The sequence below is a fragment of the Prenolepis imparis genome, unplaced genomic scaffold, assembly GCF_030444845.1.
Source record: "Prenolepis imparis isolate NDT839.2.m4 unplaced genomic scaffold, iyPreImpa1.0 SCAF_8, whole genome shotgun sequence".
Classification (NCBI taxonomy): domain Eukaryota; kingdom Metazoa; phylum Arthropoda; class Insecta; order Hymenoptera; family Formicidae; genus Prenolepis; species Prenolepis imparis.
This window is the reverse complement of record NW_028141166.1, coordinates 13,875,088-13,901,274: the sequence shown is the minus strand read 5'-3', so window position 1 is coordinate 13,901,274 and position 26,187 is coordinate 13,875,088. Positions and strand designations below refer to the sequence as shown.

The following is a 26,187-nucleotide window of genomic DNA, read 5'->3' as shown; positions in this document are numbered from 1 at the left end:
TATATACTCCGTACTCATGACGTAACCGATTCCTCAGCTCGTCAGCGTCCGCTCTGGCTTGCGGATTGCTCAACGCAGTGAACGCAAATACGAAACATTCATTTTTTTGCGATCTATAAAACATGCATGTGTATCAATGCCGTCGTATCGGCAGAGGGAGACGAAGGAGGATGTCGAACCACTTTCAGGATCACTTTCACGCACAATTTCGAAACGGATGATTTCGTCGAGCGGATCTGGTACCTTCTTTCCAGAGAAGGCTACAATTAAAACGATTACATCCAATTCCGGTTGGCCGGCGAAACCTCTCTTTCCCCTCTCTCTCTATCTTTCTCTTTTCCTCACCTGATTTTAACTGATCACCGATATACATAATCGGTGGTCGCATACCAGCTAAGACGAACGTAAAACTGTGCGTGCGACCGACGGTGAAAGTGGACGAGAGAGGTGTCCAGTCGCGGCCGGCTCGTATTGTGCGTCTCTCGCAGACATTTCGCGGAAAGGCACAACTTCCCGGTCTTCCGATTATGCAACCAGTCGGACCAGTTTTGGGGCAGATCGCCAGAACCGTCCATCCCCATGGGCGTCGGTCGATCGTTCCGTCCCGGACCGGTTTTCATCTCGGGAACGATTTACGATCGGTCCCCAGAAGCATCTCTCATCAAGCTTTATCCATCAATATTGCTTAATCCTAGCATTATCACTCGGAGAGAAACTTCTTTCGTCAATGTCTTCTTTCATCAAATTTATTCTTCACCTATCACTACTTCATCACTCTGTTGCGAAAGTAGAAGTTATAAAAAAAGGAGAAAGAAAATAATTGAATTAATCAGCAACATCTCTGCTATATTTCATGCTGATCATCGATTATTGTCGATATTATAAAACTTTAACAATTTAATGCTTGAAAATATGATAATAGAAAATGTAACTGATACAAAATATTCTCTTCGTGTTAGTGTTTCCATTTATTATTACTAAATCTCTTCGAAGCTACAGTATTATAATATTTATTTAATATCCGATCGAATCGAAAACAAAATCGAAATATGAATAAAATTGTGAAGCTTAATATATTTTAGCAACTGGCGCCTATGTCTGCCGTAACGTTATGTATTCCTTACAATCTACTCGATTTCTCACTTTCAGATTAATACTGGCAGATATGTATCAAATGAAATACGAATCGTTTTTGAACGCAACGTTACCGAGGTAATGTTTAGTGCGCATCCCATGAAGTAATACTTTACTCACGTTAAGTAAGAATTTCAAAACAATTTCAGGATAGAAACTTAGAATAACGCGATGCTTAATTGTGAGGCAATCTGCTATTTCATAACAAGGTAGATCAATTTGGATAGTCAAGTTCCACAGATTCTATAGTTTTTTTTTACTATTTTTCTCAATTTCCGTATTTAAGTTATCGTAGCGGGAGCGAATTAAAATCGCAGATCGATACGCGTCGTTGCAGTTAATGGAATCGCATATCTCCTCTTTGACAGGAAGCGAAATGGCTTTCTGGCGCAAGTTATTTCTGGATTACATAAGGAATTATTGCATGCTATATAGTTAATTCAACAATTTAATCGGTCGTTGCGAAAATACAGGAAGTTTATTTTTACGGTGTCAAATATATGAAGATTGACAGCAGCTCTCTCATACTTTAACGAGGAACTTATATCGATTGATGTAGAAAATATTACAGTTATTCGTTAACGCCAAACTTGATAAAATCGAGGAAGTACATTTAAAAAAATTTATTTATAATAAAATATATAAAGTAGATATAATAAAACATGAAAGAAATAAAAGAAAAATTAAAATAACTTTTTCTCAACATTACATTTGTAAAATAGAAAATATGATTAATTAATAAGAGCTATGCAAGTAAAAATTTACATAAATCCCATGAATTTAGAAATACAATTTAATTGTAACTGGGAAATGTAAATCCACGTGAGGAAAGATAGTGGAAAGTAGCTGCATAAGGTTGCATTGTCAAGTTTGCAGTTATATAGTGAATCGATATTGAAATCAAATATTCCGTTTTCGTCGTCACGTTAAGTATATGTGTAAGATGACATGCATTACGTCGTCGAGCAGTGATAAGATCGGAAATATTTCCAGTCGCGCACGATGAAATGCCACGTTGCATGTTCGATGATGCCAAGCTCTTTCTTTTTCCGTCGCGGTCGATTTCCGCGTCTTCCCCTTACGCAAAGCGGGCGGACCACTTTCTGGACAAAGACTACCTTTGTGCAATTACGTTTTAGTGATGTGCCTTTGCAAACAATAATGGCATCTCTTGTCACTGCTCGTGAAAGCTGTCATCCTACGCGTCGACGCACATTGCAGTGAAAAATCGGATGGGAATGGGCGTAAAATAGAAGCATTTAAACGAACCTATTGTGCGATTTCTTATTTGAGTAATATATTCATACGTCTAATTTTGCACTTATAATTCTTGGAAAAATAGATATTATTTTTGCAAAGATGTTATAAAAATTTGATGTGCAGTTTACTAATTAAATTATTTTGGCTACAAATTTTTTTCTAAATTTATTAATGAAACTTTTATATTTCAATTGACATAATTTTAATATGTTTAATAATATTAAAATTTTTAATATTCAAAATTTTTATATCGTGTAATGTATTAATATGAAAGTTAAAAATATATCAATTGATCGATCATAATATATAATTACATATGATATTTATAATTAAAGCAAAATTATTCGAAAATTGTTATTTGTATTGGCGAATTTTTAATATCGAATATCAAAGCGAATGGAATTGTATAATATATGAATTTGTAAAAAAGAATACGACCGATCTAAATAGTGACGATAAAAGATATGTACAATAAGATGACGAAGGATAAAGTAGAGCTCGATTGAGTTTACAAGTAATTTGACAGCAGAAGTGCGATTTTACTTGGTACGATTTCGCTGACTTTCAATTACGTAAGATAAGGGAGCTGTCCAGTATATAGCCTTTGTTGTCAAACAACTCTTATGTGTGTCCATTGAGGAATATCTTTTTTCTATCAAATAAAATTCCTTCCTCCGAAAGTAAAGGTTCCGGTTAACGAGTTCTCTCTTTAGTTGCGAGATTTGATAAAAAAAGTTCGATTGCTCATTGATCGTTGAAAAAAGATATTTGGATACCTGACGATATTGAGGTTTATAACGATATTGGTTTTGTAAGGATATTGAAAGAATTGGAGCATTCATGGTTTACAAATGCGTAAAAAAAAAAAATGAAATTGTTCATAAGAGTGCTGTAATATAAATATGAACATTTACAACAAAGGGACATAAATTTATTTTGCTTATCAACAATGAAGTTAATAATTACAGAATGTGAATTATGAGCTGTATAATCAAGTGTATAAAATAATTTATGCACTTACATTCACGCACGACACATACAACTTTTTTTTTCCATGCACGCTTTATATATTATATATATATATTTTTTTAATTGTAAAATAAACATTTATATCTCTACGTACAACATCTCGTAATTAATAACGTGTTATATTTAGGATGAAATACATATCTTTTCACCTTGCAAAAAATATTCAGTTTTTGCGCTGTGTACTTGCGCATTTGTTGGCAGTAATAATCATTATTTTTTTCACTAATTAACTTGACTAAATAATATCTGAGTGAATAATTTAATTATTTTGTTCAAGATTTTTTTCGACAGCAATCTTATAGGAATATGGTTATACGATTTGGTATGTTTTGGCAGGTTAACGATGTGTAGCGAGCTTCTCCTTATTTTATTATCATCAATGCCCGATGATGTATCGGCTGAATCATTGCACTTATATTAGAGCACCGATACTGCCCAAAGTGTCATGATTCCTATTGTGATCCAAGATGCGTAGATCGATGTAGAACCGCCATAGTATAAACCGCTACCGTAGACCTGCAGACCTGCAGTTTCTATGCTTCTCTTGCAAAAGTCCCCATCTGTAACAGATTAAGATCACATTGAATTGTATAATTGTTTCCAGACTTACGAATCAAGAATGATTCTCTGCAAACAACGAACAGCTTGCATGCATTTTTGTTTCATACTAGAACAACACAAGGCGCCATTCTTCGATTATATCGATTTTAAAAAGAATGATATTTAAAAAAAAATAATATAAGTTTGTTTAAACTCGATTAATATTTTTTTCACAGAAATCAGCTAATTAAAGTGTTAATTTGCTAATTAAATTTTTAAATAATAATATGGTAAAAAATTAAAATAGTAATATGTTGTAAATAATAATGTTATAATATCTTATTCTTGATTAATATTTTTTGACAGAAATCAGCTGATAACTGTCAAAAATATTATAACATATTATTTAAAACATATTATTATTTTAATTTTTATAACATATTATTATTTTAAAAATTAATTAGCAAATTAACGCTTTAATCAGCTGATTTCTGTCAAAAAATATTAATAAAGCGAAAATTTGCTAATTAATAGCTTACATATTTATATTTATATTGTGTATGTTATAATGCGAAATAATAAGATTATTCTAATATATGTATGTATTTTATTTGTTACAGATAACATTGCGTCGGGAGTGCCGTATAAAGTGTCGCGGGTCGGGAGTGCCGTGTAAAGTTTCGCGTGTCGAGAGTGCCGCGTAAAGTATCGGACAATCGTAATTATTCGTGTTTTCGCAAATGTCGTGAGTGCTACGAAGGACCAAGAGAGGAGGAGGAGGCCCGGGGAGGCATCAGGCGACAACGGGGCAACTGTAAGGTATGCAAAAACATTTTTACTAAACTGCATCGTTTATGAGATATTCGACACACATTTTATACATAATGTTATAATGTTATAATTGAATATTTTGTTTTCAGATCAATGTGCTGTGTACTACAACTCCGTTATTGCAGGTATTGGTGAGTGAGAAATTGTTTATTTTATATTTCTATAGCGGTGTATATAATATGTTGAAAATATTAAAACAGTAACATGTTTTAAATAATATGTTATAATATCTTATCCGCGATTAATATTTTTTGACAAAAATTAGCTGATAATTGTCAAAAATATTAATCGAATTTAAAATATTATAACATTCCTTTCTAAAAAAAAGCATGTTAAGTCGATTCTCGCAAGTATTGTTGCGTCTTTTCCGCGATGCTGATTAACTGTTTCGATTCGCATTGTGCATTATATTCGTAGCATCAAGAGGCTGTTATCACGAGGGTTAGTAGTTTGACAGTTTGTTCAATATAAAATAAAATAAAATAATATGTTTTAAATAATATGTTATAATACTTTAAATTCGATTAATATTTTTTGACAGAAATCAGCTGATAACTGTCAAAAATATTAATCGAGTTTAAAGTATTATAACATATTATTTAAAACATATTATTATTTTATTTAATTTTATTTTGAACAAACTGTTAAACTGCTAACCCTCGCAATGACAGCTTCTCGATGTTACAAATATAATGCACAATAATGCGAAACGAGACAGCCAATCAGGATCACAAAAAAGAGGCAACAATACTTGCGAGAATCGACTGAATATGCCTTTTTTTTTAAGAAAGGAATCGATTAGTCGAAACCGCTTCTCTGACAATAAAAATTAACGAAATATAACGAAATCATTTCTAAGTGAAATAATCGTGATATTCTTTGAACAAAAAGAATATGTTATGGAGATCGAGCGATCGTTTGCTGGAGGCAGAGAGAAAGAGAAAATAAACCGTTCTATAAAATCCCGTAATCGAGATCGATAGGAACAAAAACGGAACCTTGCGGCGAGTAAAGGGAGAGGCAGTCAATCTCCCTTTCCTTTCATGATTTTTGTTTCTCCAGTTTTGCGAATGTTCGTCAAATTCATCTCGACTGAATCACGTGTCGTTCCGCTTGATTCGTTCGTATATTAAAATACGCCCGTATCGATCTTACGTCTCACCAGATAACGGTTTCTCCCACGTAATACAATTTAATCTCAATTGTAACTTAAGCGGAAGGTACGAAATGGAAACATAAGGCTACTTAATAGTAACACGTTCCTTGTTATCTTGCATCGTGCACAATGAGATATTGCTTCATTCAGATGGTATAACGTATTAACGCGATTTTTTTTATAAATGTCATGGTTGCGCTTGAGAAATTAGCGATCTCTCTTGTGATTAAGTATTGCTGGAAAAATTTAATAACATCAATCTCCTCGAGTGAAATATGATAGGATAATTGGTAATACATAACTATAGAATGAGTACGTGGAATATTGATTTCTTTGAAGAGATAGAATAATCTAACTTTTAATTATATGCTATACTCTTTTACACAGCGCGCGTATATAGCGAATTATTTAAAATAAATTATATAGTCTGTGTACTTTTACTATTTTTTGACAACGAAGCAAGGATTGGATAACGTTCAATTTGCAATTTTTGTGATTATAAAAAAATATGAAAATCCATTTCACGAAGAATTTGATACACTAGTAAATCAAAACTCTCTTGCGCCTTCTATTACATCGCTTACGTATAACACGTGGACCGAAGAAGTTATGAGCAAGAAAATAACAAAGAATTGAATTAAAATTTAAATTATATTGCGTTTTATGATTTTTTTTATCGTGTTACATAATAAGCATAATACATTTGCTTTTTCATCAGAATTATCTTTGAGAAGGAGACTTCTTACTTGGCATGGCAAAATGTTGCTAAAGTAAACGCAAATTTCTCCCATATATTTTGTCGATTGTTTTCGTTAAAAATATTGACAGGACATGCACGAACAAATTATGTAAGAAGAGCTGCAAGTGTCCAAGTTATTCTCAAATTCAGGTTAAGCTAACGATACTAACGTTGCCTGCATAACCGCTGCAATCAGGTAAAACGAACTTCTGCAATGCAAATTGGTTATTCTCAAACACACAACTCTCTAACATTACGTTGTCTTTTCACCTGCTGCGACTGGACATGACGAATATATTTGCCGTGACTAATCCGTCTTCTTATTTCGTGATTTGCATTTTCTTTGAGGAAGTTAATAATTTAAAACTTTTAAACGTACACCGCATCTCGATTTCAAGACAACCCTCCCCCAACCCCCATATCTTTTATTAAAGTTATAATTGTTTCCTGTTGGGGAAAATAATCCCGCGTGCAAGTAGATCAACCATGTGACTAGTGATCTCATTACATAATATTACGTACGCGCCATGAGCTGGAATGATTTCTCGATCCGGCTCAATCACGCGTGCCAGTTCCTGATTGACCGCGTGAACGCGATATTCGCTCTCACGCGAAAAGAGAGAGATATAGAAGGAGGAGAGAGAGAAAGACTGCATCTATAATATCGGCGTGCACATGTGCACGTGCAAATCTCGGCTTCCCTTCTTCACGGAGATGCATCGGGGAATTATTACGATCGAACGGTGCAACTTGTACGCGATAGAAGAACGAGAGTCTGCCAGTCAGTCGTCGAACGTGAATGTCTCACGACTCTCGTTTAACCCACCCCACGTGTCTTTTCCCCCGCCGCTATGTTTACTATATTCCTTCCTAGCTCTCTTCTGCTCCAGCCTCTCCTCGTTTCGCAATATCTGCTGCTAGTCCCACGGGGCCAGAGCTCTACAATCGGGTTCCCCAACGTCGAACCAACCGCGCCGCTTTTGCGTTCCATCGCGGAAATAGCGCCAACATTTCCTAACGTTATATATACCGAGGAAAGAAACTGTCTCGACGACGGACTAGAAAGCCTTCTGGTCGAATAATTCGCATTTCTCGCATTCACCTTCCATCAACGTCGCGGTTATACGTTTTTCTTTTTTTTCAAGAGAGTTAAATCCCTTCGAGATATACAACATCATTTTCATTTTATCGCCCTGCGGTGGTTTTACCGAAATTCTTGCCCGTTTCTCTTCCATTTCCTGGGAAGAGAAGGGAAGACATTCCTTAATTTATAACGTTTAATACGTAACACGTATTACACACGTTTTACTTTACTTACGAGAATTCATAACTTATTCCGCTCGAAGTGCTCCGTACTTGTGCTTTCGAAATGCATCGACATAATTTATGGGATAAGCGCAGCGCGATGTACTCGCGTATGTACACATCCGAGCTCTTTCCTATGTAATCGTTTTTATATAATCGTTTTTGCCGGCGACCGGCGTTAAAAATTTGGCAAGATGTATGCATTGGTAGTCGCAAGCCGTTAATCTCAATAATTTTCACCGTGCATCAGATCGTAATTCACAGTCGAATGTCGTCATACAATGAACATTTGTAGCGCTTATACCGGTAAGTAGCACGTGGGAACTGCAACCTTCAATCTGTTACGGTAGGAAATTGCATAATTTGTAGCAAGTTTCATACCGAGTCGTACTATGATGGTTCTATACAACACGTGGCATCGATCTCTGTCCCTTCGCGGTCCGGTTAAAGATATAAAGAATCGCTAATTAACTAAAGATAATTAAGCGCGTAGAATATCGCTGTAAATTACTATACAAAGAGTATTGCTGCGGTCGAAATCGTATCGTATATATAAATTTAAACGAAAAACGTTTCCTTACCGTATGACCAGCCGACCACTTCACTCGTTCTCAAATTCTCGGTCCTCAACCAGTCCTCCAACGGCCGGAAGTATTCCCTAAGAGCGGATCCGTCTAATCTGAACTCACCAGTAGCTTCCCGGAGCGTTTCCTGCCAGGGAATGGACGAACCCTTCTCCATCAATCTCCTATATGAACAATACATTTATATCGTTTTATTAGTTAATCGAGTTTTTAATATAATTCAATATTATTATTAATAAGAACATATATATGTATATATATATATATATATATATATATATATATATATCGATTCCTTTATTATAAAATTTCTAAAGCAGTGAAAATCTCGACAACAATTTTATCATATAAAAAATATAGGATTGAATTAATAACTTTAATTATATATAGAGAGAGAATATATACATAAATGATTAAATGTGACTTTAACAAATTTTGTAAAGTGTTGTTTGAACGTAACTCCAATTAAAAAAAATGTCGACGCTTTATTAGTAATCTTTGCTAGATTATATTCTAATGAAAGTATCTTAATGAAATCATTTAAACGAACGTAAATTTTGACGAAAGTAAAACTGTCATTGAATGAGAACATGTGAGAATATACGGCTTTTATTTTATTTCGAGTATGTCACTATTTGAAACATTATTAGGCAAAGAAAATGTATGTATTTGTCGCACCATTGAGAAAAAGATATAATACGTCATATAATCCGGTAAATGATTACCGGAGGTAAAGGCTAATCTCAAGTGATTTGCAGGTGGATATTATTCAGCAATGAGCTATTTATGGCTCAACATTCTTTCATTGTTGAACGTACGTCTCGTGCAAAATGTTTCTCGTGAACATTTCGCGAGAGAAAGAGAGAGAAAGAAAGAACTGTGCATTTATGCATAATGAGAAGTGTGATGGCGTGCAATTTTATAACTTTGCCGTCAATTCCACAATTTTCTAACCGCAATATTTATCTCTAGTAATCTGTGTTTGCCATGTGGTGATTCCTACTCTGACACGCTATAATCCATTTCTTCGGTAAACCGTTTCCACTGCGATTTCAATCTGCATAGGTGATTTATTTTGCATTATGACAGCGAAATGTGTGTGTATATGTGTTACCGAGGAATTTATTACACCGCGCTGCTGTTTAAAATTCTAGAAAAGAATTTATATCAACATTGACGTCATATCATTGACAATTATGAGCTGCTTAATTAACTTATAGCTACATTATTTTATACGATTTATATTTAGCTTTATTTTGCACTTTAGCTTTATTTTGCACATCTGATCTTTTTCCTCGGCAATACTTTTCATTTCTCATCTCTTTGCTATTTTAAACATAAGATACATATATATAATAATTTTTGGAATTTGCAATTAATTTAGTATTCTCTTTTATGGTTTCCAATTCCTTTGTAATATGTTGTATGTACTGTAAACACAAATAAACAATCTTTAAGTATATATGCACTTAGCATTTTAAATTCAAATATAGGCCACGGACTTAAAAATGATATCGCACTTGCAGATTAAAAATTCAAATATTTTTTATATTCTTGCCTATAGATATATATTTCTTATTTTCTCTGCGAAGTAAAAATTTAAATCTCTGAAGCAATAAAGAATTATTGCGTTCATACTTTATGTTTCGCTGCTCTTCCAAAATTAAATGCAAATTTAATCGAGGATAAGCGAGACGATAATAAATTAATTTCACAAGCGCAAAAGATGGAACGTAAATGAATTTCGATCAAGTCGTCGACACTGTCGACGATCATTATTTGCGCCCGTAATGCCGTACGATCTAAGATTAAACGACGCTTTAAAGGCGATGCTACGGTCTGAGAACTGGTGCACCGTGCTGACGAGGTGACTGTTTAGAGATACGCGGTTGTGCAACAGTGGCAATACCCCGCGCCTCTCAAATCGATCGTTGGATCAACGGCGAACTCTCTCGCAACTTTTCCTCCGTGCATAATCACCGGATAGTCGACGATATTATAGCGCAACGCTCAGTAACAGCGAATTTAGCGTATTCTTAACTTTGATGCCCGTTTAAAAAACATTTCGCGAATATATAAAATACTACGCAGATGTTTCCCCGTCTAACTGTCGATTGCGATTTAATGCTCGACTTGTATTTCTATTAATTACATATTTTTATATGTAGCCAAATAAGAAACGACTGATAAAGAATATGAGATAATTTAGAAAAATTATTTACATGTATAATTTTATTTGAATTTTCTTTTATCTGATTATTTTATTCATTATATTCTTATATCTCTGCATAAAAATTTATTTGTACGTTCAATATGATTCATCCAATATGAAACCAGGTCGAGCAAGAATGATCAATCGGAGCAATATTATTATTCATATATCGTACGCTCGCAATCATTTCAGGGCCGTACATTTGTTACGTCATAGTGGCTATCGCGCAACTGCAGTAATTTCACGGTATCAGAAATTGTGCGACCGACGAATAGCCGCAATCGCGACACCGGCGTTACGAGATACGAGCCTTTTCGCCGTGCGAGATTTCGCAGAAATCAATCCCGCCTGTCGCTTCCGGTTCCTTCGAGAGAGACAGAGAGAGATTTCGCTCTCGGAATAAGAAACCTTCATGCATTCGCCATGCCTTTCGTGGCAAACGATTTGATTGGTAAAAAAAATATTTCGGTGGGATCCGAGAAGGGCTCGATCTCTTTCTCTCTATATATCTTGCTCTTTTTTTCTTTTCGACATCAATTTATATCGATCACGTAATATCCGGTGTCGGCACATAGGCGAAGGATGCATTTCATAAAGAGAGATGCTGTGGGCGAGCAAATGTTTCGCCGATTAGATATCAATAGACGGATATCATGTTGACAGATATCATCACAAGCGTAAAATAAAAAAATAAATAAATAAATAAAAAAAAACACAAAACTATTTAACTTAGAAACATTATTCATAAGTAAGAGATAAATTTTCAAATTTTTAATAAATAAAATAAAAATAAAATTGTGCCGACACTCATATGCTATAATTTAGCATAAATAGCAAAGTTCAGATATTTAAAAAAAAACAAGAAATTGAAACAGTGATCGTATTATAAATACATAATGTTAAATTAGCGTTAACGTTAAACGGTGCATAAGAATGAATATGAGATCGTGCTCTCATTGTACCGGTCATTTAAATCGTATTTCTTTTTACGATTGTGGGTAGGGGATGAGCTCATGCATTCGGATTATTCTGAGGACAGTTACGTTCAATTGCATTTAAGACATAAATGTTGTACAGTAGATCGCAAAATCTTTCCGCCTTTTCTCGATCGAAGCAGAACTTTCAAATGATTCCTTTCCGATCCTCCGCGCGATCGTCCGTGACAACCAAGGACGAAGTACCAATTTGCATTTGCGTTTAAATCACAGTATTGATAGCCGGCGAGTGGAATAAGTCAACCATGATGTCGCATATCTCTTTTGCAATTCAGAAAATCAACACGTAATCGAGTATCATTAACACAATTAATAAATATAAATATGATATGAGCATAATAATATAAATGAATTTAATGTGTGTGAATGTAAATTTAGGAAATTTTTTTATTAATTCCACGTGGAATTTAAATTTAAACTTTTATCACAAGATATATGCCACAATTTAAGATTGGTAATCAAGAAACCTCTTAATACATCTGAAAGTTGTCGTCAAAAGAGATATGGATTTTAAATCTATGCAAAAATTTAAATTGACGAATAGTATGATTTCTGCAATGTCATTAAACGTGTAAAAAGAATTTGTGCGTAGAAAATTATTTAAAAAATATTGGTTGACAGCAGAAAGATCGGAAAGAGCTTCCCATGTTCTATTCAAAATAATATAAAATTCCTCTTGCTGATTTCAAATATTAATTGTATCGTGCGCTTTATTCGGCTACTTGCGGAAATGTGGCAATAATTTGTAATCGTTTAGAGTTCTAGTAATATAATTATTACATTACATCTCAGTTTTTAACTATAGTATCATATTGTCGCAGGCTTTTCTCCAGCTCGTGCGACGCCCACGAATTTTGCGTAGCGAAAACGGAAGTGTAACACGTAACAACGTAGCGAGTTTCTTCGTTATTAACTGCAAACTCTCTCGTATGGTATGATAACCGTTTGCGTTCCTTTACATCACGCACGCACTTTACCGGGTATGCTGTTTTCGTAATCGTCGTAAAGCGAGAGGTCGAGATCGTCCTTCGATGGGACAGGAAGTCAGGTGCGTTCAGCGAAATTTCGATTCTCATACTATGAATGATCTCCGATTGAATTTCCGTTTGGATAATTCGTAATTGACACACTTCACGTGTCATATAAAAATCTGAATAATAAATAAATATTTTAATGATAAAAAATATTGAACAGATAGACTCCGATAATAATTTAGATCATTTATGCTGCAATTATCATTGATGAGTGATCGCTAGAAAAATATCATTCTTCATACATTTTTTCAACGATTGTGACAATTAATTATAATTTTGATTGCAAAGTTATATAAATCCTTATTCAATTTTTACAAGAATTTTAGTACTCTATTGATACTTCTACGTATATGCATATAATGAAATTCTATTTTACCGAGATTACTTTGGCTTCTACGGAAACTATGTATATTGCAGGAAGTCTTAGCAGCTTGGTCGGTTGCCAAGAGATTTCAATCTATGAATTCCGATCATCTTCATACGCGGAACAATCCTTATCGAGTTTCCGTTTGCCAAGAGAATTATGTGACTTTCATCGTCTATATTCTATATAAAACTTTGCTCACGTTACGTCTATAAATGCGCATGAACTAGTCCGTGAATTCGGAGCTCGCAAGTACATATATCGTAAAGGAAAAGAGAGATAAAAAGAGAAGAATACGAGAACGTTTCTAATTATCACATCGTTTGAATTTGTCTACCTTCTAATACTTTTTATCATTTTATGTAATTTCTCAGCGAATTCAATTTCGTAACTGCGAAGAAAACACGTTCCAACTAAATCTGTGTGTGTTTTATTTTATATACTCCCCTTTTATAGTAATATAAATTGTACATATGGTAGTCGCAACAGATTTACCTTTCCCCGCATCTCATGAAATTTTATGGCGAACATCAGTTTTATTGTATCATCTTATAGCAGCCTAATGAACGTGTCGGAATTTAATTATTTGAAATATTTTGCGAGTCATATGTGAAAGTCGATTGGATTTTTAAAATTCTTTCTATAATAGTTAATCGTACACCAATCGATACGATCAAGTCAATATAATGAAACATCTTTTTTATTTAACAGATTCTTGAAATTATATTACACCATCTATTTCATATCATATATTATACAAACTTTTATTGCATATAATTAGTGTGGAGATTATATAAATAATAGTGTGTAATATCAACATGACGTTCACACACTTATAAACTTATATTTCATGTGTCATATTTTTACGGTTTCTCTCAGCTTTACATCAGCTTGATTACTAGCTAACAATGAGATCCGCGCCTTGTTCTCCGCGTAGGCGGCCAACAATTATTATTATCATTATCGAGATATTTATCTCGATCGAACAAAATTGTTGGAACGACACGACGCATCGTAATAATGTCGAGAGACAAATACCGGATTGACGGCTGGCGGAATTGCGGAACCGACTAAAGAGATTTCCCTCTCGTTAACCCAGATAACGTTCGCCAGAAGATTGTTGTTAGGAAGGCTCGATCCGATCGAGAAGCGATCGGTGATATAATGTTTAATTGAATTCTTAATCGATATACAAAATATTATTTTTAACTCAACTTTCGAGCACGTGCAAGCCGCAATTCACTGTCAAAAAAATGAAAAGGCGCTGTCAAAATCCACGGCATCTTGCACGATAGAACGATACGATCTAACAATACCGTGGCATACGCATTTTGCAACATTCGCAAGAGGATCATGATCATGCTCGCGTGTGCATAATGGATCCCGTAATCAACGAGGCAAAAACGCAATCCCGGCGCCGACCGTCAGTTTTCGCGCCTCGTCAAGACTATGTAAACACGACGCTACTTTAATGCCGCACGAAGGTGTTCTCTCAGCATCTACCTTTCTCAAAACAACTCACTGTATTACATATGCCCGCATTATGTCACATATACTTTAATTTAACGATTTTGTTACAAGCGCGATTTTTATTGTTGCTGGCAGAGAGTTAAATACATTAGTTTCTCGAGAAGGGCGAGCATTTAGCAATTTAAAACAATTGCATAATTGAAATAATCAGAAATGTTTTCGTCACATTTTAATTTTAACATATTAAATCATATATATATTAGAGAAGAGTTTTACACACTTTGCAGAGGAGAATATTAAAATATATATTATAAAAGTCGATAATATATACAAAAATGATTGCCGACACAAATCATTGTTTAACGTATGTTTCAAATCAAAATTAGGTCTTTACCAATTTAGGATCGTTATTCTCTCTTAGTGCCAACAATTGTTAGTATTATTACACAAGTTATTACAGTCGGTTAGTGTCTATATACTGACGAGCGATTATTCGCGAGATATCCATACGAGAACAAACATTGCAATGATACATAATTATGAATGTCGAAATCATAGAGATCGTCATTTTATGCTTCATATTCCAAATATAGCTACACTAGGAGTATTATAGTGGATGAGAATATTATGGAATTGTGTAACGATGAATAAATGCGCAAACTAGATGCGTTCCAGACATCCCTGCGGTAGTGATATAAAACTAAATTGGCGAATTTATAAGCGCGACGTAGTCTGAAATAAACTGTAATTTAATCTCAAATATCCATGATGGTAATTGACGCGATGATTTAATTTACACAATTTGTATTTATTATCAAGAGATACCGGTATAGTGTAGCGCCAAGTCACGCGCATCAGTAATAGCGAAGCACCTTAGATTTTAAATTATCAGATTTGGAATAATGGCGGAACTGATCGAATTCTTGATAGGCTCAGTCCACAGTTTAGGTTTGAATTATATAATAAAAGTCTTTATTTTTTTAAACATGTGTCGTGAACGGAGGTAATATGATGCAAAATCGAAATTTTCATTTTAAGAAACGTCACCGTCATACTATTATTATATTAAATGCGTGACAGTATATATTTTTAATTTATTCAATACACATACAAGTTTAATTTTAAGTTATAATATTTTGATTAATATAATCCGCATTTCTTGGTTTGTTTATTAATCTTATGGTTTCCGCTAATTATTTTGACAGAAGTAATCTTTGTTAAATTAAAAGTAATCTGCAGAAAATAGATGGCTTGTAATTTGCATCTATTGAGATATTGCTTATATAATTTTTCTCTAATCGTTTTCTAATCGGTGGAATTATCGACATTGGATTAACGATTAAAAACGAGTAAAAGTTAAAACACGTTAGGCAGATTTAAATGTATCAATATTTACATTTTAACGAATCATACGTTATTTCTGCGACTTTTCCTTTTACCCCCTTTTATCAACTTCTATATTCTTCATATATTTTTCATATTTAATTGTGTTAAACTATTTAAGCATGTGGCTAAACGTTAAAAGTTTTTTCATGTTATAAATATATGCAGATAGTATTATATATCTATGTTTGTGTCTATATAAATCAACTCGCGGATTTGAATTTTTCTGAATGATTAAGTGGGGTAAGAATTGTGACGTCAAGTTGCTAAAAAACGAGAGCGTTTTGCATAGTTTTTTATATTGAAATTAATCTTCCGTCCATTTCTAAATTTGTCGCGATGATAAAGCAAAATAACGAGATGCGACAATCTTTTTTCGTTCTCTTTTCGGAAGATTCCAGTTTTTATGGGTGACCATCACACGCCTGCATTAATTTCTACATAAATTTTAACCTTGAATCATAAAAAATTCGGGGCCAAAATGTCAAGATCCGGAATGAGGTATCGATCGAGTTCGTGGCCCCACCTTGTTGTGATATTTTACAGATTCCTGACATTTTGAACTGGCTTTGTGACTGTATAATGAAGTTAGGTCGAACCAAAAATTCTTGTTTACGTAAATAGTCGTCATAATTCACAGCTATTGAAAACGAAGTGGACAATAAACGAGTCGTCGCTTCGGAAATTCCTTCTTTTACGGAGATAATTATCCTTGGAATTGAGAATATTGCAATAAAATTAAATGATATATTTTCTAATACCCGGCTTTGCAAAATTTAAAATAAATTTAAAATAAAACATTTGTACAATATAATTTCGCTTTGTGATATGCATGTGTGCGCGTGTGTCTTACGGTATTTAAAAAAAATATTTCTTATTAAATTTAATTTTTTCAGCAGTTCTTGCTATTATATACATATATTGAGGAAAAGAATGATGCATAAAGCAACAAATGATGACGCCGCAATATCATTGAGTAGTTTCCTTCATCCTGTTTCCTTTCTCTCGCTGTGTTGTGTCATTCTCCATGATCTACATTTTTTTATTTAACCGAAATTACACAATAGTTTCTCGATTTGAGTACGTTAGATTTATTTCAATATTTATTTTAATTACGCGTAATTAATATCCGTCGACGTTATCAAATATTTCACAGTTACCGAGTTTTATATTCCCTTGCACTATACAGGACTCTAATGCATTGTTCAGTTTGTAACAAAGTTGTACTTGTGTTTTTCTGTCTCTACATTGCACTCGGCTACTTCATATTACGTATTGGATGTTGAAATATGATCACAAAACAGTGGCGCAGCTTTTCTAACCGTAATAAAAATGTGACGCGATCTGCACAAGCACGTGAAAAAACGTTTGCTTTTCGCATTTTGTCCGCGAATGGTCTTCAACGAAGCCGCTCGTTGCTGGCTGCGATCGATCTCGGCGTTTGTAAAGAAGCGTATACCATATTGCGAAAGCATACGTGTAGTGCACGTAGATTTAAAACTGATTATTAAAAGGCCGCTTTTACGCCTGCGTTTCCGCTTTTGAACGACGTATACGGCGGATTTTGCGCAAGAGACGTAGCGTAAAAGATGACGCCAGAGACTTTCTGCTTATCCGGTTTAAGAGAGGAACGGCGAATTATTAGATTTTTAAATACTCACCCCAAGATTCCGCCGGCCTGGGGGTTTCTGTAAAAATCGCATCTGTGCAGCGGTCTTCTGGGATTGTCGATGAATCTCTGTCCCGCAGCTTGGCAGAGAGCGCGATATAGTTGGAATTGAAGGACGCCAGCCACGAAATTCCTGTAAAATATGAGAGAAAGCTAATTAACTTATATCACGCCTCTTACGCGTATCTCGACATACTTAATAAATTTGAATCAGCTTCATGTGGGAAGAAATATGTAATAGGGATAATCTCGAAAAAAGTGCGTCCATAATGTAAAAATTCAGAGATCATTTATTAAATCGATAAGCTTATTTTCTGTTACGTCTGACAATTTATTTAAGTTTATAATAGACTCATAATTTTTTTTTATATTAACGGCTTGAAAAGTATATTAACAAAATTTGAAAAATAGCAAAATATATTTCATAAAATGTGTAAATTTTACGATAATAATTGTATAATTCATGCAATTATGAGTTAATATAAATCTCTCAATAAAATCTTAATTTTTTATATTATGTTATTTGTAAAAAATAGAATTATATTTAATGATTTTTTTAATTATGCTTTTTTTTATTAAATTCGTGATAGCTTTAGATTTAAGACAAAATGATTTTAAAAGTAGCTGATGCTGATCTTAGTCACGTCTGAGATGCCAATTTTCATGAATCTCGAGGATCTGCAAGGCTAATGTTAACAGGGTCAGTGAGGTCACGAAGACTCTCGATCTCTATGAAAACGAGTAACAGACGGGAGATAGAATATTCTCGCCTCTCCTCCGCATAGAATAATATTGCCGTCAGGTGGCTAAAAAGAGAGGCAATAAACGGTTAAGTATGTTGCCATTTCACCAAGAGAGACGTGTTTCATCGGCAACGACCTTTACGTAATATCATCCGGAGATCGCGGATCGGTATTACGATCGGTATTCCAACACTTTTTCTTTCCACGATTGTAACAGTTCTCTCTCGCACGAGCTCTCGTCATTTGAAATATATACGAAAGTGTCGTAACACATGCGTGACATCTGAATATATGTATATTGCGACTCGCGTTGCGAGCATTACCCATGAAGTCATCGACGAAATTAATGAAATCCGCGATTTCCCAGCCTAAACACGTTTCAGGAAGGAGTCGAAAAGTAACGCAAGTCGTCCCGGATTCATATCAGCCTAGCGGTTTTATAATCGATTTTATAACCGAACTAACAATAAGTATAAATAGCTATATACTTATAATACTTTTCTGATTATATAGTAATTATTATTGCGCGTTAATTAATGAATTTCTCGCACATCATTAAAAATTATGAGCGAAGAGATTTCTGTAAGCGGCAGAATACAACATGTAATAATCAGGCACCGGAACATAAAATTTTGGCATGAATTTTATCGCATTGCGAAATTCAACATAGTAAAATAACTATCTGATTTCACAGTTTTCTGGGCGTTTTTACTGGCGTATATTATTGATTAACCTTCTTTGCTCACCCACACTTAATGAGTGGGCGAACGCATCGAAATGGCATCGCGGGAGAGTAAAATCAAGTCGTCATATTGATATTCAAGGGGAAGTAATCATATCGCGAGGAAACGATTGAATCAGGTTACACGGTTGAATAATAGAATCGAGGTGAGACCTTCGCCCTGAATGACAGGTATCGCGATAGCTTCGACCATTTTGATATACTTTTCTAGTTAGAAGACAGTAAATGAAGATTTCATTAAAATTAAAATGTTATGCTGATTATTAATATCGAAAAATACGAACGCGAATATGATCTAACGAGAGAGAAAGTTGAAACAAAAAGTTTGATGAAAAATTAAAGAAGAAGATACAGATATGACAAGAAAATTTTTATATAAACCCTTATATAAACTCTTTCTTGTATTATCTTATATTATCATTTATGTTTATTTCTTATATTATCAGTTATGTATGTGTTGGAGTTTGATTAGCGCGTGTGATCTCTCGCGGACGCGTAGCTTTATTTTAAATCAGGATACCGTCGTCAGGGGAGTTCTGAGTGTGACTCGAGAATCGAGCGCAGAAGATTCAGCTAATTTCGCCAGACCCGACTCGGTTGCGTCTCTCATTTGGAGTATCCCTCGGTTCAGCAATTATATACATATATAGACTGATAATTAATTGTGAAATAATAAAATATATATTCATCTACGATTAAATATAATTTATATTATTTTATATTATTAAATCTTATATTATTTTATATATTTTAATCAATTAAATATATAGATCCTATTGATTTTTTTTTTCATTATAGATGCAATTTATTTAATTTATCATTGATTTTCTTTATTAATATGAATTTATTAACTTTTATTAATTTCCAATAATTATTGGTCACACTTCGATGTCAAATTATTAAATATTCCGAAACATGAGAATTTTTAACTTTAATTCGATTAATCCCTTAAAAGTCAATTTATTATTATTTATTACATGAATTAAAACAACTCTATCGATTAAAATAATAAACTCTTTTTCTCTTCCTCTCTATTCCGTATTGCGAAACATATTAATGATATACTTTCGCTTATGAAAAAACAAATTGTTATTGCATGCTATGGATTTCTGCGAATACATTTCTTTGTCCGATATACATATATTTGCTGAGTAAAGTGATATAATACTACACGTGGACACCGTTCGCGTAAGGTGATCATGTCCCATGGATAATGCGGCGGTAAACATCGACATACTTAGCCGCGTGCGAAACGGAGAGGAGGAGATGGAAAGCGGAACTTCACCGACTTTAGAGCGGGATTGCGATGTGGGTCCGCATGTCCCTCGAAAGGGAGCAATGCTACACCCACGAGATCGGCGGGAGATAAATTCTAGGTGGCGTGTCTTATTACGTTGTCTGTGATGCATGCACATGTATGCATGTATATATGCGTCTGCATTACGCGGTGCAGGAGGCGTTGGGCGAGGTGAGGACGAAAACGGAACGGTAATAGCTAGAAAGGGAGAGGATGTATGATGACGTTGATCGCGCGCGATTCGCGTGACCGTTGCAGTCGATTGCTACGAAAAATAACGTATTCAAGTGCCCGTAGCTGAAACACGTCACGTTGCGTCAGTGCGATCGGCATACAACAGGTTTTTCAACGGGGAAAAACATTGGAAAATGAAAGGAATTTTTATTTTCGAAACTATCCAACTTCTTTTTGCAATCACTTAACTGTGTTAATAATTAAAATCCTCATTTTTCACATTATCAAAGCGATTTTTTGACATTTATTAGCTCTAACAATTAACCAAGTATTCCTTTAATTTCGATGAGTAATACCATATAACAGATTCGGATTGTTCGCCATCTGAGAAATCATTTCTCACAAATTTAAAATCATGACTGGAATAATGAAACAAAGGAAGCTATGTTTCTGCTATCCTTCAGGAGGTAAGATGGAAAGCGGAAAATTTATAATATAGAGGCACGTGGAGAAGGTATAACGTTGGAATGTGAATTATGCATTCTTGTAGAGGGACACAAAATTGTAGGGAAAAGGTGGGAAATTAGTATAATTTACTGACGGAAAAAACTAGGTTCTGGCATGCCAATGTTCTACCTAGGCGCATGTATGTGGCATGTAATTTATTATAGATTAGTATTCGAAAACAAAACAAAATCAGTAATAGAAAACAAAAGTTTTATATTAGTAAAGTTTAATGAAAATATGTATAATAATTCTGTTAGATGATTAACTTCAGCAATTAACAATTGTACAATGTATGCGCATATATAAAAATATGAAATTCCGTAAGACGCGCAATTTTCGATTGCGTTTCAACGATTGCGAGTCAATCTCTCTTTTAAATGGGGTTTTCTCGACTTCCGTTCCACTGGCGAAGCGTCTCTACTACGAGGTACCTACGACACGTATACACGTAGTAAAAGTTGAAAATCCAAACTCAAGCACACTTTAACTGCATCTCGAAACAGAGTAATGGCGAGCAATAAAGTTTAGAAAATATCGTCGGAGCACGTCCGACGCGACACCAAAAAATTGACAATTTAACTTTCGACAATTTTGTAAAATTTTATATAACTTGTATATATCGACTTATAAATCTCTCGCAAGGTGAGGGAACCGACACGCGCCAAAATATCACGGTGACAGCTCTGACAGTGGTCGCCGTGAGTGATGTATGTCACATTTTATCCGCACGAGATATTACTGACGATATCCGTATCGGCTGACAGAGATTTGCCGACAGGCGAATCTATCCGAGCCAAACTCTCGTGAAACGTTACGTACGAAGAGGCGAGTTTTTACGCGCTGTCAATCTAAGTTTATCCGAACTGGAAAGGCACGCGGATACGATCGATGTCTCGTCGACGGCTTCCGATACTAACATAAGGGACGTTACGACGGCCAATCGGTATGTCCGTCGTTCCTCTCAGAGAAAGTATCGTATAAAACTAAAGCGCAATCGAGGTACCTGCGAAGACATGTGAAAAAAAAAAAAATCAGGTAACGCGAGCACAAGTATTTGACGAAGAAGGAAGGGAACAAGACCCGTTTGTTCTTCGCAACGCGAATATGTGCGTGCGTGTGTATAGGGAAATTGAAGAGGGGGAGTAAGGTGTCTGTCCCAAAGGGGAGTGGTGATCGCTCGGACGGTAGGATCGTCATCGTCGTAGTTGAACAAAGAGGTATAACGTGGGGGTACATGACTTGGGGCCCCGGACCCGACGGGCCCCGGGTGGCGAAGGCGAAAGTGTGCCGCGTATATAAGGCCAGGAACCGACGGCAATCAGCATCCAGTTCACTCCTGGACGCACCCGGAACATCGCGAGAGCGAAAATGAGAATCCTGGTACGTCCTCCGTCGTAGTTGCATTTGTTTGCAATATTTTTCGTTCTGGTGTCGCGTCGTCGGAAAGCGAGAAACGTCGGTGAACGTGTATTGAGGAGACTCAGATAGATAACGAATATCTACGAGAAGTGAACGAGATTAATCGGGGGTGCGAACCGTTCGAGAGAGATTAAAACGCGTGTATATATAGACTCGTAAATCATGCGTTAAAGAATTTCGCGAACGAGTTGCACGAGGAGTGTATTCTGAACGGATTCCGCATACTAATGTCGGACAACTTACGCGACTTGAATAGTTTCATTTTATCGCAAAATGAATCGATTTTATATCTAATAAGTTTTTTTAATCACGACGTTTTGTTTCTGAATTCTAAAGAATTTTTCTTACATTGTGCGGTGATGTATATGTGTATTTAATTTTTCAAAACAAAATATATTTTTTTAAGTATAAAAAAATTAATATATAACATTTAATATAAAATTAATAGATTAATATATCTACAAATTTTTACGTATCGAATCGATATCGGTTAAAGTATTATTAATAGAAAGGCTCAGACTAGCTGATTTAATATATTCAATTTTTTATTACATGCACGTTCTCCGAGAGCTCGTTTTCCTATTGGACGTTTCGAGTATTATATATAATAAAGCACAATCGAGATAATTACTCATGTCAAGCACAATGAGAAATAACATTGCATATTTTCTAGATTTGCGTGGCTGTTGCCGCCCTCGCGGTTACGACAGTATTGTCGGAAGAGACCGCGAAAATCGAGAAGTCAGTGGAAGCGAAATCCGGAGGCGAGAAAAAGCAAGAGAAGCGCGGCCTGCTAGGTCTTGGTTACGGCTATAGTTATGACGGGGGATACGATATCGGATCCGGTGGACATGTCGGTCTCGATTTGGGCGGTATTGGATACGGCGGCCACGGATACGGCGGCCACGGATACGGTGCTCACGGATACGGCGCTCACGGATACGGCGGTCACGGGTACGGCGGATATATCGGCGGCCACGACCACATAAAGACCGTGACCGTAGTGAAGAATGTCGCCGTGCCATACCCCGTGGAGAAACATGTGCCCTACCCGGTAGAGAAGCCCGTACCGGTCCCCGTCAAAGTGCCCGTACCGCAACCGTACCCAGTTGAGAAGCACGTGCCTTACCCAGTCAAGGTCTTCGTAAAGGTGCCCGTTCACGTACCCCAGCCGTATCCGGTGGAGAAGAAGGTACCCTATCCGGTTCACGTACCGGTCGATCGTCCTTACCCGGTCAAGGTTTTAGTACCGCAGCCTTATCCCGTAGAGAAACACATTCCAGTCCCAGTCAAAGTACCAGTACCGCAGCCGTATCCCGTGGAGAAACCAGTCCCGGTACCAGTGAAAGTCCCGGTCCACGTACCCGCCCCTTACCCGGTCGAGAAGCTCGTTCCTTACCCAGTCAGAGTCCCAGTCGATCGTCCAGTTCATATACCCGTTCCCAAACCTTACCCCGTACACATCGAGAAGCCCGTGCCTTATCCAGTCGAGAAGCCGGTACCCTACCCCGTGAGGGTCCCAGTTGACAGGCCGTACCCCGTCCCGGTTGAGAAGCCCGTGCCAGTTGCAGTTAAGATACCAGTGCCGCAGCCGTACCCGGTCGAGAAGCATGTGCCTTACCCGGTCGAGAAGCCGGTACCCTACCCCGTGAAGGTCCCGGTCGACAGGCCATATCCCGTTCACGTCGAGAAACACGTGCCTTACCCGGTAGAGAAGCCCGTGCCTTACCCGGTTAAAGTAGCTGTGCCGGTAGCTGTGCACCATGAACACCAACACCAACACGGACACGAGGGTGGCTACATCGTCGGTGGATACGAGGGTGGCGATTTAGGCTACGGTGGCTACGGTGGCTACGGTGGCTACAGTCATCATCACTAACATCATAATTCACGATTGGTTCTTCGTCGTCGTTCTACGAGAAACTCTCCACCTCCCCCCGTGCACGCGACGACGGATAACCGCGAGGATCTTGTCTTAGAATACGAAGGACCGATTCGAAACGTTGCCGTGCGGCGCAGCGATATCCGCCACTCTGTACCTGGATCGAATCGGGGACGATCTCCGGTAGACGATCGCGTACCGGTCCATTGTACTCCGATCCTGATCATAATCGCAACGAGGGCGCGACACGGCGACGTGTGCCAGTTAGGAAGAACGAATGACCAATAGGAATGTACTCGTCTTTAGCGATTTTCGCTCGAGAGCAGCTCTTGTCTGTCTTACTTTTGTACCGATATTAGCAAAGTATGTATTTTTTTACAGAAAATGAAATAAATAGTATTGTAAAGTAGTTATTTACACTGGCTATATACCTTCTCTAACTGATTTATTTATCCTAATTCTTATGCATTTTTCCTCTTGTAAAAAGATTTAAAAAGATGTGAAGGAAATTACGAAAATGGTTCAAAATGCACTCAACAATTGTTGAATTTATGATGACTTTCAAATGGAAAAACGTTGAATGATAAAAACATTCTAATGCTGCAAGAGAGCATAGCGTGTAAAATAATATTCTCTCGTGAGAAAACACATTAAGAGAAGCACATTTTAAGTAAAAAATTTATTACAAAATTAGCAAAAAGCAACAGTAGCAAATAACCGTGATTTAATATGTATTATTTTATATAAAAATATATTATTTTTTGTTATTATGTCTATAAATAATATTAAATAACATATAAAATGATATTTAATGATTGATATTGATAATGATTCATAATGTTAGATATGATTAAAAAATTAGCAAACACATAATCAGAGAAATGACATTAAAAACAAATTCGAGAAATGAGTATCGACTCTTTTTAAATTATCTTATGGTTAGGCTATATTCTTCATAACGATCCTATATTTGTTATTAATAAATGTCACTGCATTCTATTGACAACACAAAATTGAATGATTAGTCGTCGACCCAGTTTCCGTCGCCAACAAGTTTTTATCAAATCGATAACCTTGATATTGTACATCACTATAACTCTCCTACAAACCTATTTTAATTTTGTAGAGAGAGAAATACTCGAAATTTATAATATTTTATTAAAAGTTTGTATTTTTTTTTTTAAATATGATCAACGATTTATTTATTTGCTTTCCCTTTTCTCTAAAATGCTTTATATTATTAAATAGTAAATTCTCTTTATATCATCAATTATTGGCAATTAAAATGCAATTATATGTGTGTTTCATATTTATTTTATGTGTATAGAAATTATTTTGTGTATGTATATGTATACATGTACGTACATACACATAAGAAAGTAAAATTAATATTGATCCATGCACCATGAAATTCTGAAGGAAATGTATACATATTGATGTAATATGATATATTCAATATATAATTAAGTTTATTACTTCGACCTTCATTATCCTGTGTTTACATTTCCTTGGAAATATTAAAGTTTGATTGAATTCTCATGTAGTGATGTTCTTTCCTTCGCAAGAAAGTTATGTGATTTAATACAGAGTTAAATTGATATAACGAGGCTAAGTAAATAAGAGTTTCCACAATGTTAGCACCCAACGAAAACTTATGATATATCGGATAAAATAGAATGTTATCCACACACGTGTGTACGCAAATTTGCGCGATTTTA

At 35.6% G+C, this 26,187-nt stretch overlaps 3 protein-coding genes across 3 annotated transcripts in view; 2 read left to right on the top strand and 1 right to left on the bottom strand.

Annotated features, from left to right (window-relative positions):
* Wat (worker-enriched antennal transcript) overlaps window positions 1–26,187 on the top strand; it is a 142,634-nt gene that overhangs the window by 52,018 nt on the left and 64,429 nt on the right. The window contains exons 5-6 of the mRNA XM_083043629.1: window positions 4,584–4,782; window positions 4,884–4,925. The gene's annotated coding sequence lies outside the window, so the exon portion shown is untranslated. The remainder of the gene's footprint in view (window positions 1–4,583; window positions 4,783–4,883; window positions 4,926–26,187) is intronic.
* The window catches only part of Ance-3 (angiotensin-converting enzyme Ance-3), a 50,728-nt gene continuing 27,852 nt past the window's right edge, over window positions 3,312–26,187 (bottom strand). The window contains exons 11-13 of the mRNA XM_083043621.1: window positions 17,698–17,838; window positions 8,576–8,742; window positions 3,312–3,983 (exon numbers count right to left, since the gene is read on the bottom strand). Of these exons, the coding sequence (XP_082899747.1) occupies window positions 3,841–3,983; window positions 8,576–8,742; window positions 17,698–17,838 (451 nt within the window). The 3' untranslated portion in view covers window positions 3,312–3,840. The remainder of the gene's footprint in view (window positions 3,984–8,575; window positions 8,743–17,697; window positions 17,839–26,187) is intronic.
* LOC145939592 (uncharacterized) lies at window positions 22,057–24,878 on the top strand. The gene is made up of 2 exons (XM_083044026.1): window positions 22,057–22,548; window positions 23,261–24,878. The coding sequence occupies exons 1-2, from the start codon at window positions 22,537–22,539 to the stop codon at window positions 24,464–24,466; spliced, it is 1,218 nt and encodes a 405-aa protein (XP_082900152.1). The 5' UTR covers window positions 22,057–22,536; the 3' UTR covers window positions 24,467–24,878.